At 39.8% G+C, this 15,242-nt stretch overlaps 1 protein-coding gene across 3 annotated transcripts in view; it reads right to left on the bottom strand.

Moving 5' to 3' along the window:
- Positions 1 to 15,242, bottom strand: part of cadps2 (Ca++-dependent secretion activator 2) — a 104,407-nt gene that overhangs the window by 25,181 nt on the left and 63,984 nt on the right. For all 3 annotated transcript variants that reach the window (XM_025056111.1, XM_025056112.1, XM_017033227.2), the window contains exons 14-19: positions 12,325 to 12,426; positions 9,596 to 9,659; positions 8,973 to 9,096; positions 8,341 to 8,441; positions 3,202 to 3,358; positions 15 to 156 (exon numbers count right to left, since the gene is read on the bottom strand). In XM_025056111.1, the coding sequence (XP_024911879.1) occupies positions 15 to 156; positions 3,202 to 3,358; positions 8,341 to 8,441; positions 8,973 to 9,096; positions 9,596 to 9,659; positions 12,325 to 12,426 (690 nt within the window). The remainder of the gene's footprint in view (positions 1 to 14; positions 157 to 3,201; positions 3,359 to 8,340; positions 8,442 to 8,972; positions 9,097 to 9,595; positions 9,660 to 12,324; positions 12,427 to 15,242) is intronic.

The raw sequence follows: 15,242 nt of genomic DNA, 5'->3' as shown, positions 1-15,242 counted from the left end.
TGTTGGACTCTTACTTGACGGACTGCCAGGTTTCCTGCTCGAAGCCGCGGTGAATGGACTGTGCAATGGACGACTCCATCAGGTCGATGTACCGCACCACCAGAGGCACGTAGAGGTCCTGCAGGTGTTTGTGGAAGGTTCCGTTACACAGGTGACCTGTTGATCAAAAGAGAGCTCTTTACTGTTTAACAGGAGGAGGTTTTGCAGGAGGACAAAACGTTTTTTCTTTGAAATATTTCGACCTGTAAAACTTCAGTCTTATGGTTCACATAAGACGGAGACTTCAAACCCAAAGAACTTTTCAAGCTTCTTCACAACAATGGGAATAATATTTCATAACCCTGTGAGAATGTGAAAAGGAATTGAATTAATAATGGTATTGGTAATGATCTGCATCAGCATCTGTCATTTTTTTTTTCTTCAGTTCACCAGTCAGTTGCCATTTCCTTTGGCCTCTGTGGAGACATTACATTAGTTTAAACATGTGTGTCAGGTTGGTGTCGTGTTGTTGGAGGACAACTCATCAATCAACAGTGAGAAGTGGCTGCTCACTGCCCCTGGTGTCCTCCTGAAATCTTCTTAAATCCTCCCTCACTGTGGTTTCCTCCGGCCTTGAGGGATTTCCAGGTTTCAAAACATCTCAATAACAACGTATACTCCCACCTTTGTGTTTCTCTGAGTGGGACTGTGTTCTTTGGGTTTCCTGTCTCTTCATTCCTCCTTAAAAAATACAGACAACCTGCCTTCAGCCAACACGATATAGGTTTGTCCAACCAATGGACAGTTACTAGATGTCTAGTAACTGTCCACTATCTATCTATCTATCCATCCATCCATCCAAATGGACATCGTATTATGGTGCAGTCAGACCAAAAAACGAGGGACTCAAACCATTAACTACTCAGCAAAACGTTAATTGAGACTATAATGAAATAAGGCAAAGGCTCATGGACTTGCACACAAAGTGACTCCTTCTATAAATAGTGAGTGTTGTGCGAAGCAAGCAGGCTGCCGGTCTCCCAGGACTTCATTAGTTTTAATTCCTCTCGCTCGGCTCTGTCATGATTAACACTAGCCTTTTTTGCCCTCCGGAGAGCCAAGCCCATCTCCCTCGCAACTGCTCTCCTTCTCACGCTGACAATCAAGTGAGCATTTAAAATAATCCACAAAACAACTGAGTGATAATAGACTTGAAGCGAGTCCTAGCAGAGTCTCACGGCCAATAGTTGCCACAAAGGTTTGTTGATTTAAAAAAAAGAAAAAGATGAAAGATGAAATTTGGAGTGAACACAAAGAAAAGTTGTTGTTTGAAATGATGGTTCGGGAAGAGGAACTTGTGAATAAACTTTGTTGTTCTTCAGAGATTTTTTCAGTAAATTTTGCCACCCAAGTTTCAGACTGGATTCAATTCATCTCGCTCTCACTTAAGATGTAATTAACAAAGAGGGAAGACCTCATTTGCGTAAATAGTCAAAACTAAGATCTAGCTCGTTTTTTCGGCGCCGTCTCATGCCTCATTACGCTCCAATTCAAGTCAGCTAATGTTGTGACACTTGGAGTAATTACAATATTAACACAGGATGGTAATTAGGAAAAAATATAAAAATATGAGCCACAAAAACAAAGATTTGTGTCTTCTTCACATACTGAAAGAGAGATTCTTCTTTCCAACACTGCCCTTGGGCTGTCATTCTGCCTGCCTGTCTGTTACTGTATTGGAGGTATTTTGGCATCGGCCACGTTAAATAACGCCCCACGTCTTGCCAATTTCACGCTGGCGCCGAGACAAAGCTTGCGAGACGACAGAGGGCTCAACACAAAGAAGCATCAAGCTGAGATAATTCTCCGTCAATCAAAGCAAAAATGTTTTTACTTTGAGACACAGTTTTTCTGGAGAAGAAAACTGTGATGTTTTTGAAGTAAACCTGAGCGATACAGACGTTAGATTTATAGATCTGCCTCCACATCAGCGGGACCTTCAGACACTGAAAAAAACAGAAAAGCAACAAGTGGGCGACCAAGTCCAAAAAACAAAAACAAAACATTTTTTTCCCAAGGATGAGAGCCAAGAGAATTTCTGTTCATATATGTAAGCACCTGACGACGTGAGATGAAATGTACAATAATTAAGGCAAGAACTTCTGCAGCCGAAGGAACAGACGAAATGTTCCTACAGTTTTTAGACCTTTGAAATAAACAGAAAAAAAGACCCGTGCCCAAACTATCACATTTAGAAAAAACTGCTTCTGTAGATAAAATAAACACGATTGTAATTTGTTAAAAAATGATCAACCTTATCAGTTAAACTCTCAGAATGTTTCTTATTGGACTTTTGAATTGTTACTCCGTTCCAAATTCAGAGTGTGTTTCAGGTAGAGATTTCTAAGTCTCTAACACTCTATGGTGAGCAACTCCAGAAAATGATAACTGACGTGACAGGAGGACGACTGACAGGCACACAGACCAGTGGTGTGACAGAACTCCTACCTGCCTGAGCTGTTTCCTCCTCTGCTCCTGTTAATTACTCACTTTGTTCGTGCCAGGTGACGTTAACCTCCACTGTTAACAAGCCCCCCTCCCCCCCCCACACCTGGTATCAATTACTGCTCTTCACAGTAAGACCATGTGCTGTGATGTGATGAGGCTCATTTGCCCCCTCCTCTCTCCTACATACCCCCAACTCACTTAAAAAATACAACATTTGATTGGAATGAAAACGATTAGTGTAAAAATGGATGGAATACGGAAGATAAAATGTGGAACTTTTTTCTTGTCGAGCACCATTTGAGTTGCAGCCAGAGTACTTTATATCAATCCGTGATGGAAAATATCAGCCTGCCACCTTCAGTACATAAACAGCAAGACGACGGGTGCTGTGTTCCAAACAACAAATCTGAAGGACAGAATATTCCATAAGAAATGATTTGAAAGCTGAACTCTGACCATCGCTCATTTACAATGGCTTGACATTTGTTCTGGTTTGGCCTTGGTTGTTTGACCTGGTATTTCAATAGTTTCAGACCCACTATTTCTTGCTGGATCAATTTCTTTGGATCAATTTATATTTTCCCAGGTTCCATAAGTCCAGACAACACAGTGTCTGGAAATGTCATCAGTCATTTCCAGACACTAGCTTCGTCTGAAGCTCTCCCTGCATCCTCAGCTGGAGAGGGTTGAATTATCAGAGAAACCCAAACTTACAATCAGTTCTGAGGAAGTTGTTGAGAAGCTGGAACAGTGGGAAACTGTCCCAGGAGTCTACGGGCTGCACCTGGAGAGCGGCGTCCATGTCGTCTCTATACAACGACAGAAAGGTTTCGGCGTGTTCCGCCATCAGGTCGGGCCACCAGGAGAAAGCCTGAGAAGAAAAGAAACGCAGCGCCTATGTCAAAGGTCAGTTTTTCTAACCAGGTTTCTATTTATTTCTGTCCAATTGTCTGTAAAGCTGTGAATCAAATCTCAAATACATGTCGTTTCACATTTACAAACTTTTTTGTTTATTTCCAGAATTGGATTAAATATAAAGCTGACACTATGACCTTTATATTAATATGTAACTGTGACTACTGAGACTGATTAGCCATAAAACCAAGCTAAACATGCAATACAGAGTCATATTAGATAGAGGTCCATGTTGCACTACATTTGTGTTGATATTCTGAGCATGCCATGCAACTAAAAGCATGAGGAGAGCATGGGTTGGACTTGTTGGCCAATGAGAGCTTCAGAGAAGCACCTGCTGATTCACCAGTGCTCACATCGTTAGTTTAGAGAGCGTCCTTCAGCAGCCAGGGGTCATCTTTCTCAGGTGACCACTATTGAATAGACCTCTGAGTGAAAAGTGCAACTGGCCATGAGTCACACGCTGACGCGCTGAGGGCTATGTCTGTGCGCAATGCTGCTATGGATGTGAGTTGTGATCCTAAAGAAAAGAGATCTGAACTCAAAGGACCACTTCTCTGTTCTTCTTTGAAGAAAAACAAAATAAAAGTGTGACGTGTGACGGTAAGGAGATTTAACGTAAAGAGTGAGATTGGTCATTGGTCTGTTTCTCTAACGGCTGTTTGTAAAGTCGGGCAGCTGCCGCCAAAATAAAAGTGTGACGGTAAGGAGATTTAACGTAAAAGACTTTAGTTGAAGAATAATAAAGACAAAAGCAATCAACAGAACAGGGACAAAATGACAGACAAATGACATTAACGTTCCTGTGGAACCCTACAGTGATTAACACTGGACATGCACAAAAGAAATGACAAAAAAGTGTGTGTGTACTCTCAGTCTTTCCAAAAGAGGTGTGAGTACTAGCTCATGACACCAGCAATCCTTCGATGACAAGCAAACCCTTCTAGCCACTAGAACACTGGCTCCACCTTAACTGGACCAATAGAAAATTGAGTTAGTATTACTATAGGGAATTTTGAAAAAGTGTGGGAAAAATTACTACAAAAATGTACTACAGAAGTGTAGAGCTCTGTTATGTCAAAACATCCTGATCATCACCAAAATCAATCTTTGGGGTCACGTCCTCTGTTTGAAGAAAATGTCTTTGAAAATTCTCGCAGAGCATTTTTCTATTATGCCACTCTGAGTCTAATAAAACGATAACAAAAGAAACTCTTTTTAGACGAAGTATTGTAGTGGTGAGGAAAAATTCTCAAGGAAGCAAAAAAAGAATATGAAAGGGACAAAAAAAAAAGAAGAGAAAAAGTCATGAAAGGGTCACAGAAGGCAGAGGAAACACAGTGGAGAAGCCATTCATCAATCAAAATGCAACTGTCTCCTTGCACGTAAAGAAGAGTGTCATCCGCATAGACATTGACATACTATTATAAAAAACCAAGGACATATTCAACAATTCCGTCATCAATTGCTTGGTCATAAAGGTTGTCTTCATTGATTGAACGTTGGAGGTGAATATTGTTGAGCAGAGATGACAATACGCTCCCTCTGACCTCTGACCTCTGCTGATCTCCCTCTAATGTTGAGGTACTACGTCAATTATCTGCATAATTCATCTGTGCTGCTTTCAGTAACGCGTCACGTTCACTGGTCAAAACAGAACCAAATTAATGCAGAACATCAACTCCCAACCACTTTGGTGTGCTATTATTATCATTTTGGTTGCTGACAGATCGACATTATGTTTTACAATCTGCCGTGGTCATTTCCAACTGACAACAGTCTTTAAAAAAAAAAAAAACCAGCAGGCACATTTACATTTAATTTCAAAACAACTCTCTGCTTTAACTTATTTTGCAAAGCAATTACATGTGTCAGCATGACTTAACCAGAAAAACAATTTAGTAAAATATAAACACAGTCTGAACGAGGCAGGGTCAGGTAAAGATGTCTATTCCTGTGAACTACAGGATCCTGACCTGCACACTGAACACCTCATTATTTCTGTCTGACTCATTTTTTCTTTCTCTTTGTGTTCATTATTTACCGCCATAGTGAACTTGGGCTTTAAAGGAGAGCAGCGAAATAATTGTATATTCAAGGAGAAATTAACAAGACGAGTCGGATAATTTACATTCTATATTCAGTCGGCAGACAACGTGTTGATGTGAGGCTACACAGAAGCCTCCGTTTATCACTTTTTATTTTGCTTCTTCCCCTGAAGCAAATGTGTTAAAAAAAACTTGTTATCACATCTACAAGTTATCACTGTACGACATGTAAACAGCCTATTTTTTCAATAGAAATTCATATATTGTCAATGGGCATTCACTAGAACACAATGCTGATCTTTATGCTGCAAATATATGCTGTAGAGATAGACTGTATTTACAGCATATATTTACTCTCCATTTAATCTCTGCATACAGTAACTGTTGATCACATCAGCAGTGGTAGTTTCCCAAGGACATTACTCTGTATAATGACTTTTTTGTTAACAAACAATTATGTTCACTTCACTATTCACTATTTTTATAGTATGTGATTGTTTTGAATGAAAATGCAACAAATCTTAAAATGTTAGCTGTAAATACAGGACAGTTCTGTATGTGGACAGACACGTGAGAACAGACGACTCTGCAGATGACTGTGTTTATGAAACAGCAGTACATCTTCACAGACAGTCAACTGTGAACTAATAAATCAACAATCGGCCAAAAAATACACAAATGAGGGCAAAAGACGACGGAAATATTCACAGAGAAAACTTACCTCTCTCCCCTTCCAACAGCAGAATAAGAAGAGACAAGAAAAGAGGAAAATCAAATATTAATTTGACGTGTTTTACTTTTAAGCTGTTTGCAGGGATTTTCTAAAAGAACCAAAATTTAGGGGACATTTATCTTTTTATTTTGTGTGGCTCTGTGGGAGCTTAAGAAGCTTTAATTGCCTAATAATAAATTGCGATACAGTTGAGATCTTTTTGGGAGTGAATAGGACGGAAACGATTCAAAATGGCGTGATCGGAGACACGTGGTGATGAAGAGAGCGGCGAAACTGGACAAACAGGAAAAGAGGATCTCAGAGAGGATTGATGGATGTTTTGAAGGAGGACATGAAGTTGGTTGGTGTGAGACAGATGTTTGCAAACCCAATTCTTTGGCAAACCTAAAGAGAATATTTACCTGCTCTATTAGCTCCGAATAATTATTTTATAAAAGAAACACTGAACACCACCACCATCATCATCACCATCATCATCATCACCATCATCATCATCATCAGGTCCGACGACTGCTCTGAGATCTTTTACTTCTGCCTGCCTTCTCCTGTTTCTGGCCTACGTCTTTTTTCAGCCCTTGTACTTCTGGTCCGACAACTGCTCTGAGATCTTTTACTTACTACGTCTTTTTTCAGCCCTTGTACTTCAGATGTTCAGTTGAAGGGGGAAAATGTGGTATTTCAAGTAAATTAAAAACTAAATTTCAAAAGTGCCTGAAACAGCTTGTCACTTCGACAACGATATGATGATAATCTGACTAAAAACTGAACGACGACAACTGGAAACACGGCCAGCGTGCGACTGAAGCTGACAGCGAGCGAGTAAACAATTAAGATTCATCTCTAAATTTGCGTTGCGACAGCTTGTAGCCGTCCTCTGGCAAAAATAAAAAGCTTCTAATTTGTAGTTAACGTGACATCTGAAGCTCGGAGCAGGGTTCCACCAGTCGCCATGGCAGCGGCAGAGCGCAGCGTCTTATTAATAGCTCAGAAACAGATGCCTGAACGCCACGTTGCCACTTAGGGCCAATCAAAGCGCCACGTCTCAACACCTATGATTGATCAGTTTTACACCGCCGTGCGTAAAACGCCGCCTGCATATGTGGCGTGGGCGTTGTTTTCATGGTGCCTCCCGCTGCAGACGTTAATACGGCACTGCCACTTGCCGTGTCATCTGCCACTTTAGCACGAACATGGTCGGAGAAGAAGGAAAATGGACAGTGCTGCGAAGAAGTGATCAAAAATGTTAATGAAATGATCAGGTGACTTGTGACATTTAGCAAAAGTAAAAGCAACAAGCCACAGAGTTTGATGCGAAAGGAAAAAAAAACTGTGAGAAAGACAAAGAAAGTAAGAAAGTCTCAGCGTTTCCAATCATTTCAAGAGAAAACCAGGCAGAGTTGACTTGATCTCTGAGACTTTCTTAATATGAACAGAGTTAAAGTCAGGTTTTCCCACGTCCATGACTGGACTGTAACGACGGCAACTCTTTGGACTGGTAATATTCCGATGTTAACACTTAGATATTGTTTTACACGGATGAACAAATTGAAATATAATGAACGTCCAGGGCAAAGTTCCACTTCACATTAAGAACCTGTGATTCTGTAGAAAACAGATGTTGACGTTGTACTTTGTTGATCTGAACTTTGTGTTAATGAGTGTTACAGAAAATCACCTAAAAATGAAACCTAAATAACTATTTACCTGTAATTATTACACAGACAGTATGTGGTGGGCAAAGAATGTAAATAATTACACGGTTTATTTTTATTAATTGTCGTTTTGTGCAAAATACAGTACGATAATAAAGTGGTGTTTTTCGCACTTCTGTTTTAGAAACACTGCAATATGAAGAAAGGTTCAACAGCGGTCGGTAAAGAGAGCGACTGTAAACAAAGGGTTATTAGATGGCATTGACTGTGTAAACTGTACTTAAGTGATACTTCAGACTAAAAATACTTACTACTGCAGTGGTTACAAATAAAACTACAACATTGTTTTAGGGCATAACACTAATCACCAACTAACTTGCCCAGTCCTAAAGTATACATTGATATTCTGGTGTGTTCAAATCAGTTTTTTAAATTATTAAAACCCTGTTAAATCACATGAACGAGGACTGAGAATAAAAACCAAGCTCACACACTCCCACCCTACCTCAGAGTGGTGCTCGTCGTTCTGCTGCAGGACTTCGATGCACAGCTCTCCCAGTCTCATCATGTCCTCCAGTCTTTTCTCCGCAGCGGCCTGAGCGTCCACTGAAGGTTCAGATGAAGAAAACAAACAAAAACAAAAACAAAAACACTACAGTTCCATGTTGTTGCACAGAAAAACACGCAACAGCCACAAAACACTTTTTTTGCAGTAATGCAGTGACATATTTTGTCAATAATGTTGACTCTGTGGTTTTTCCTTCTCTGTTTTGTCATGTTGGTTGTTTGTTTTTACCTATTTTGATATAATTTATTCTATTTTGTGAACATTTACACATTACTGCTACATCTAAGGTGCGTTGATGTTTAGGTTGCTGTCCTAACAATCAACATGTATCATGTTGTATCGTATCGTATCAAAGTTGTTGTTTCAAAGTCCACCTGCTAAGCTAACTGCTAAGCTAACTGCTAAGCTAAATCAACCACCGTTTTAGCCACAGAATTAGGAAATATGTAATCTCTTCATTTGTAAAACCTAAAACCAAAACTTACTCTTTTAAATCTAAAGGAAAAAATGAGCAGACATTACGTCAACTTTTTTTACTTTTTACTAAATAAATCCCTTCAATTTCTTACCTTTGATCTGAGCGTACTCCATGAGCTGACTGTAGTTGAGCCGAGCTGCAGTTTCCAGGCATCTCTGGATGAGTTTCTTCATGTCCTCTGGAGGAACTGGAGTGGTGATGTCTTTCATTAATACCTGAAAGATAAGATATTACACTTTCAAACGGCCGCTACTGTACACGAGCCGTCACCACCTTTTTTTTTTTTTTTTTCAACTATTCCTTATTTTCGGTGACGTGATAGGGTTCAGGTTTGTTTGTAATTCTTCTTCAATCTTATACACCGTTTATTTATTGCATCATGCAAATTAATTTTGGGTTAATATGGTTGAACATTTAAGGAAATGATTTATAAATGACTTTGCACATTGTGGCTCAGTGAGTCATTATTTTTATCATTTATAGCAGTTGCAAAATAAACGCACGTAACAAGACGTTCATTTGCTGCTTGTTTGATGAATACAGACATCTGTCATTTTCAAAGCGTTCTACAGTCTTTCTTTCTTTAAACATTCCACTTTCAGTTTGATCATCTGTGCATAGAAAAGTTATTGTATTGTTAGAGATGCAGGAGGGGGAGAGGGGGGGAGAGGTGGGGGGTGTATATGGAACTGAGTATTTAATTGTGTTTTCTACCCGTTCTTGTAGGGAGAGCGTCGCCTTCAGGGCCCCATCTGGTCGTCCGAACGGAAAGCAGTACCTGCAGATGCAAAAAACATGGGTGGGCGTCACATTTAGGAAACAATCTCCCAAGGACAAGTGCGCTGAGAGAGAAAGAAGTGAAGGCGAAGAAAAAGGAAGGACGGCGGAGGCAGCAGAAAGACAGCAGCCAGTGTCAGCAGATGGCTGCTTCCTTTTCATCTAATTACACTGAGGAAGGATGCTTTTCTCACCTCCAGCTCCATCTGAGCTCAGACGAGGAGGTTCACGGAGGTTTCACGTTGCTAATTGACAAGTGAACAGTACTTAATAAACAAAGACACGTGGTCACGCGGGTCAGACATTTACTGGACAAAAACCTATAGGCAGGTGTTCTTGTTCCTTCACAGACGTGATATAAGTAGAGAAAGCACAGGCTCGTGTCGAGGCCGCTGCGTTTTTAATTTTTTTTTAAATCAATGCACTCGCCGCGGGGCAAGGTTAACAAAATATGAGTTTTCCTGAATTTTTTCTTTAGATCTCTACCACAACTGAATAATTAAAAACACATGCATTAAACACATGACCTTCGATCAAAAATAAAGTAAATCACATTAAATGGAAATGGTATCTAACATTACGTGTGTGATGTTCATTGAACGGCAGACGACCGAGGACTGAACAGTCAGAGATGAATGTGGTTATTGTTTCTCGAATCTGACAGTATTAATATGCACATTTGTTCTATTTAGTGCAGATATCTGACTGTATTAATATGCACATTTGTTCTATTTATTTATTTATTATTATTGTTATTATTAACTGTGGCATGCAGAAATTTGAGGCACCAAGATCTGAAAGAACAGGTCCAACCACAGAGCATGTCTTCACTGTCCTATGGTCCACTAAGACGAGCTCTGGCCTGAAGATCTTCGACCTACAGTAATCTATTTTCCTACACACTCTCCACGTCATGGCTTTATTCTTTTACCGGGGGATTCTTCCCCCTGACATTTACCCCGTCGACTCTTTGTACATTCTGTGCAGACATGGACTGACTTCTACTGCAGAACAACTGAGTAACTGGAAAAACCTGCAACAACAGCTGCCAAGTCCTTGAGACGGACGTCATCATTGGTCTCTTCATCAGGGACATAAGTGTGAACTGTCTACACTCAAAAGGAGTTTGTGTAACTGATGCAAACAAAATATTATTTCAAGTTAATGATATAACGTTTATGAAAGAAATAAAACATCTCAGTGATGTTACCAAACGTGGGAATTTACATTAATTTTTCATCCTCATAGCCATTGTTTTGATGTTGAAAGGGTAAAAAGGAGAATTGGAAACAGAGTGGATGAAACCAAAAACCCACAGTGAAGAAACAGGTTTTTTAGAAATGACAAATCTTGTTTCATTATTGGCATTATTGGCACGTGAAATTATATTGCGTAATTATAAGAGTGAGCATTCTTTTTATGGAAACCCCGCCATAAGAGGTTTATGTTTGGTGGGACGGTCAGGCCTGTGAAAGGACAAGGGTTTTTCCTACTTTATTTAACGTAATCCTAAATGAATCCTAAATGAATCCTAAATGCCTGAGATCAACTTTAATCCAAACAAGCAGGAAATATACAAATCCTAAATGCCTGAGATCAGCTTTAATCCAAACAAGCAGGAAATATACCTTGTCGTGCTAATGTCCTTGACATTAGCATAATCCCACCATTGTGCTGCACATTGTTTACCAGCATTAGCCTCTTGTTGAGGTGAGTTGTAATGATTCCTGTTGATTGCCCCCCCACCCCCTCACACCCGAACCCCTGCTGCTACACTCTTCTGGCCCCTGAGTGGCCCCTCCTCCACACTCTGGTCCAGATGGAGGGCCCCTGTCGAGTGAGAAGGGTTTCAAGAACCGGGGCTTTAGGACACTTAATGGCACAGGTCCATTCAGACAAGTGTTGCTCAAGGTCTTGGGGCTGTTGCTTTCACACCGCGCTCACAATGTGTTCACAAGGCGGTGGCGCGGCGGCGGCGCTGAATAGCAGCACGCAGATGCAGGGAGGTCTCAGCAGCCGCAGTCAACACATGTCCAGGGTCTATTATGCTGAAACACGCCCAGACCCCCACACATCTCCACTCCATACCAGAGCTGCATTTCAAATAACATTTAATGGATAACAATAATGATCCCTAATATGAATTCATTACAATTAAAATGCCCCAGTTTTGGTACCATAACTTGGTTACTGAACAAACCAACATTACCACACAGACACAGGGTGTGATGTCAATCCTAAGTCGCTAAGAACTGTTGTCTGGTTTTGACGGTATTTCTTGAGCTGTGTTATTACTCCTTTTTTTTTGATTTCATAAATCACTGTGGAAATGAAAAACAGTGAGAACAACAATAGAAGTGAAGAAAGATTATAGAATGGAGCTGGAGTTTCAGATCTGTCTTTACAGTTTGGTTTTAACAAAGTGGTGGATTTTTAGCATCATTAAGAAGAAGGAAGGAATGAAAGAAGCTAAGGTCAAAGGAGTGACTGTGATCACCAAGAAAAGACCTCAGACAGTAGAAGAAGTGGAAAAGTTGACACTTTTCAGTTCACGAACAGCCTTCAGGAACCAAAGCTCCATGACAGTTCAATTTTTCTTGGCGTGAATGAATTAGACTCTCTTGTTTTTTTTAGAATGTAACAAATGGAAAAAAAAACCATCCTACCTGAAATGTGTGATCTGGTACTCCAGCAGAGCCATGAGTCGACTCCTGATGGCCTCGAACTCCTCCTTCTCCTCAGCTGTGACCGTACCCATCCCATCAGGTCTGGAGGCACAGGACACAAAAAGGTGTGTTGTTGGAACATTAGTGATCCTCTGAAGCAGTGAACATCACAAAACTACAAAAGTACCAGACCATTTTTCAGTTTATTGACCGATCATCGGTGGGTCAGGTGAAACACACACAGAACTCTTTAACCACCACTAGGAGAGACTTACAACCTAAAGAACACTATCCCCACAGTGAAACATGACGTAAGTGTAGAAGCTCTAAAGGTGCAGAATTGGGAATTCTGTGACAATGGAATGAACTCGTGAATGTATTTTAGAAGAAAATTTCATGCAGACAGAAGTGATTTGGTTTTGGGTCTTATCTTCCCAAAAAAAAAAAGTGCATCGCAGGTTTTAAATATTTTAAATGTATTGCAGATTTTCTGCTCTATCGCAGGTTTTTGCAGCATATAAAAAAATGTTCCAATAGTTCCAATATTTTCATTATTTTTGTGAGCCTAAGCCAAAAAAACTGTAACTGTAAAAAAAAGTGAACAAATAAATTAAAAAACATTTTGTATGTATATACGTTAATAATATAATAACTATCGTGTCTCTGCAGTTTTTCACCATCACAGACAGCCTTGAAACGTAACACCTGCGACAGACTAGGGACCACTGTGTGTGTATATATGTATATATATGTATATATATATATATATATATATATATATATACATATAAAGCCCAGGGACTGTATCACTAAACTTTTTTTGAACAGAAAAGTGTCAAGGAAATAAAGAGACAAATCACATGTACAGCCTTGGGAATCAGACAAGACTCTTTTTCTGTTGTAAATCTCTTTCCCACTCAGCAGAGTTTGACTGCTTGCTTTTACCAAACTAAGTGATGGAGCAGCCAAACTCTTCAGGCTGACCCCAGAGTCAACCAATCAAACAGAAGAGCCTGCTCACGCTCCTCTTCCTTCTCTACGTCTCCTGCTGCCAGAAGGAGGAAAGTCCACAAATAAAGAAAAAAAAAAAAAAAACACAGCTCGCTGAGGGCTTCATTAATGTTTGTAAAGCTTTCATTGCCTTCCTCTGAATAGGCACTCTTGCAAAAAAGGAGAAAAATGCAATCAGGACCCGGAGCGACCAGCCTTGACTTTCTGGGCTTTTTCTGTGCGACTGAAAGAGAAAAGCAGCCTCTCTAAACGGCACTCGCAGTCGCCCGGAGGGAAGAAGCGAGGAGGTTGTCTGTTAATGAGTCGTTCTCATAAAAGCCTTCGCTGGTCCGGCCCCTGACCGCAGTACCTCGCCTACCAAACGACTTCGCCCAGATCCTGGCTGGATATTACAGAACCGAAAATTAAAATGTGACGAGGAAGAAGGAGCGGCAGGTGAGTAGAGGACACCGGACTGGTCCTGCTGGACATCCAGCCCACTGTCAAAACTAATGAACTAAGAAATATATATATATATATATATATACACACATATATACACATATATTTATATATTAGGCTAATGCTATATATATATATATATATATATACATATACATATATATATATATACATATATATCTGAATATATATATATATACACATATATTTATATATTTGTATAATGCTATATATATATATATATATATATAGCATTATACAAATATATAAATATATGTGTATATATATATATTCATATATATATACTGTATATATATACACATATATATACACATATATTTATATATTAGGCTAATGCTATATATATATATATATATATATACTGTATATACATACACATATATATACATAAACATATATAATACACATATATACATATATGCTATTGTGACAATAGGATATTAGAACAAAGTAGTATGTAAAGAGTTACAGGTTTACAGTGTTTGACCTTTTTAGCTCAAATAGCAAAAAAATACTGTTAATACTGTTGGTCTTATATTAAAGACATCTGTTGATTATTATTATTATTTTGTGATGTTGACTTTATTGCAAAGTGTAAATATCTCCAGATGTTTTATATTTACTCTCTTAAAAGGTTCAACTAATCTGATGACTACCTTCGTTTGTTGAGCAACTCTGATTAAAAATATAATTAAAATTAAAGTCTGTAACTTCTGCATAGCTTGATGTAACAGAATTTCAATAGCCTGAATAAATCTAATGTATCTAATGTGTGAGTACCAGGACTGGATGTTAGCATAACCGATAATCGATACCCGATCAAACTGTTGATCAAGTTCTGTGTCTACGACGGTTCAAGTTGCAGCATTTATTTTATTGAATTAAACTAATTATCCATTTAATATATCTGGTCTCCTTTTACACACTTTGATCAGATTATGACAAGTTGGCAGTAAATTGGCAGGAAGCTGAGTCTCTCCCTCTCGTTGCTGTGCCACTACATCCACTCGGATGCCAGTTCATGCTTGGTCTCACACGACGGAGCGGGGAGCGAGGCGACAGCTTGTCCAGCTTCAGACACATTGTTGCTGCTAAATGAAGCGAGCATATTGAAGGCGTGGCTGCTGTCAGAGCATCTCCAGGGTGGAGGAAGAGGAAGAGGAGGAGGAAGAGGAGGAGGAGGAGGGAGCAGCAATTGTCAAAGTGGACTCAGGTTAAGGTGTTTACACCCCGAGTGTGATCGGCAATCGGCATGTCAGCCTGTGGCTGTTTAGTCCTGTTGTCATTTGACGAGAGTCATCATGAGTGGGAGTCGCTGAGCACCGTGGTGTGAACGTGGTTTAAGATGAAGAGGTGTGAAAAAGAAGGATGAGGAAGAGTGACAGGTGACCCTGAGCCTCACCTCCATCCTCCGACATCACCTCTGCAGAGACGGGGGTGGGGGG

Source organism: Cynoglossus semilaevis, chromosome 6, assembly GCF_000523025.1.
Source record: "Cynoglossus semilaevis isolate Cse_v1.0 chromosome 6, Cse_v1.0, whole genome shotgun sequence".
Taxonomy (NCBI): Eukaryota; Metazoa; Chordata; class Actinopteri; order Pleuronectiformes; family Cynoglossidae; genus Cynoglossus; species Cynoglossus semilaevis.
Note: the sequence above shows the minus strand (reverse complement) of the source record. Positions and strands in the feature narration are given on the sequence as shown.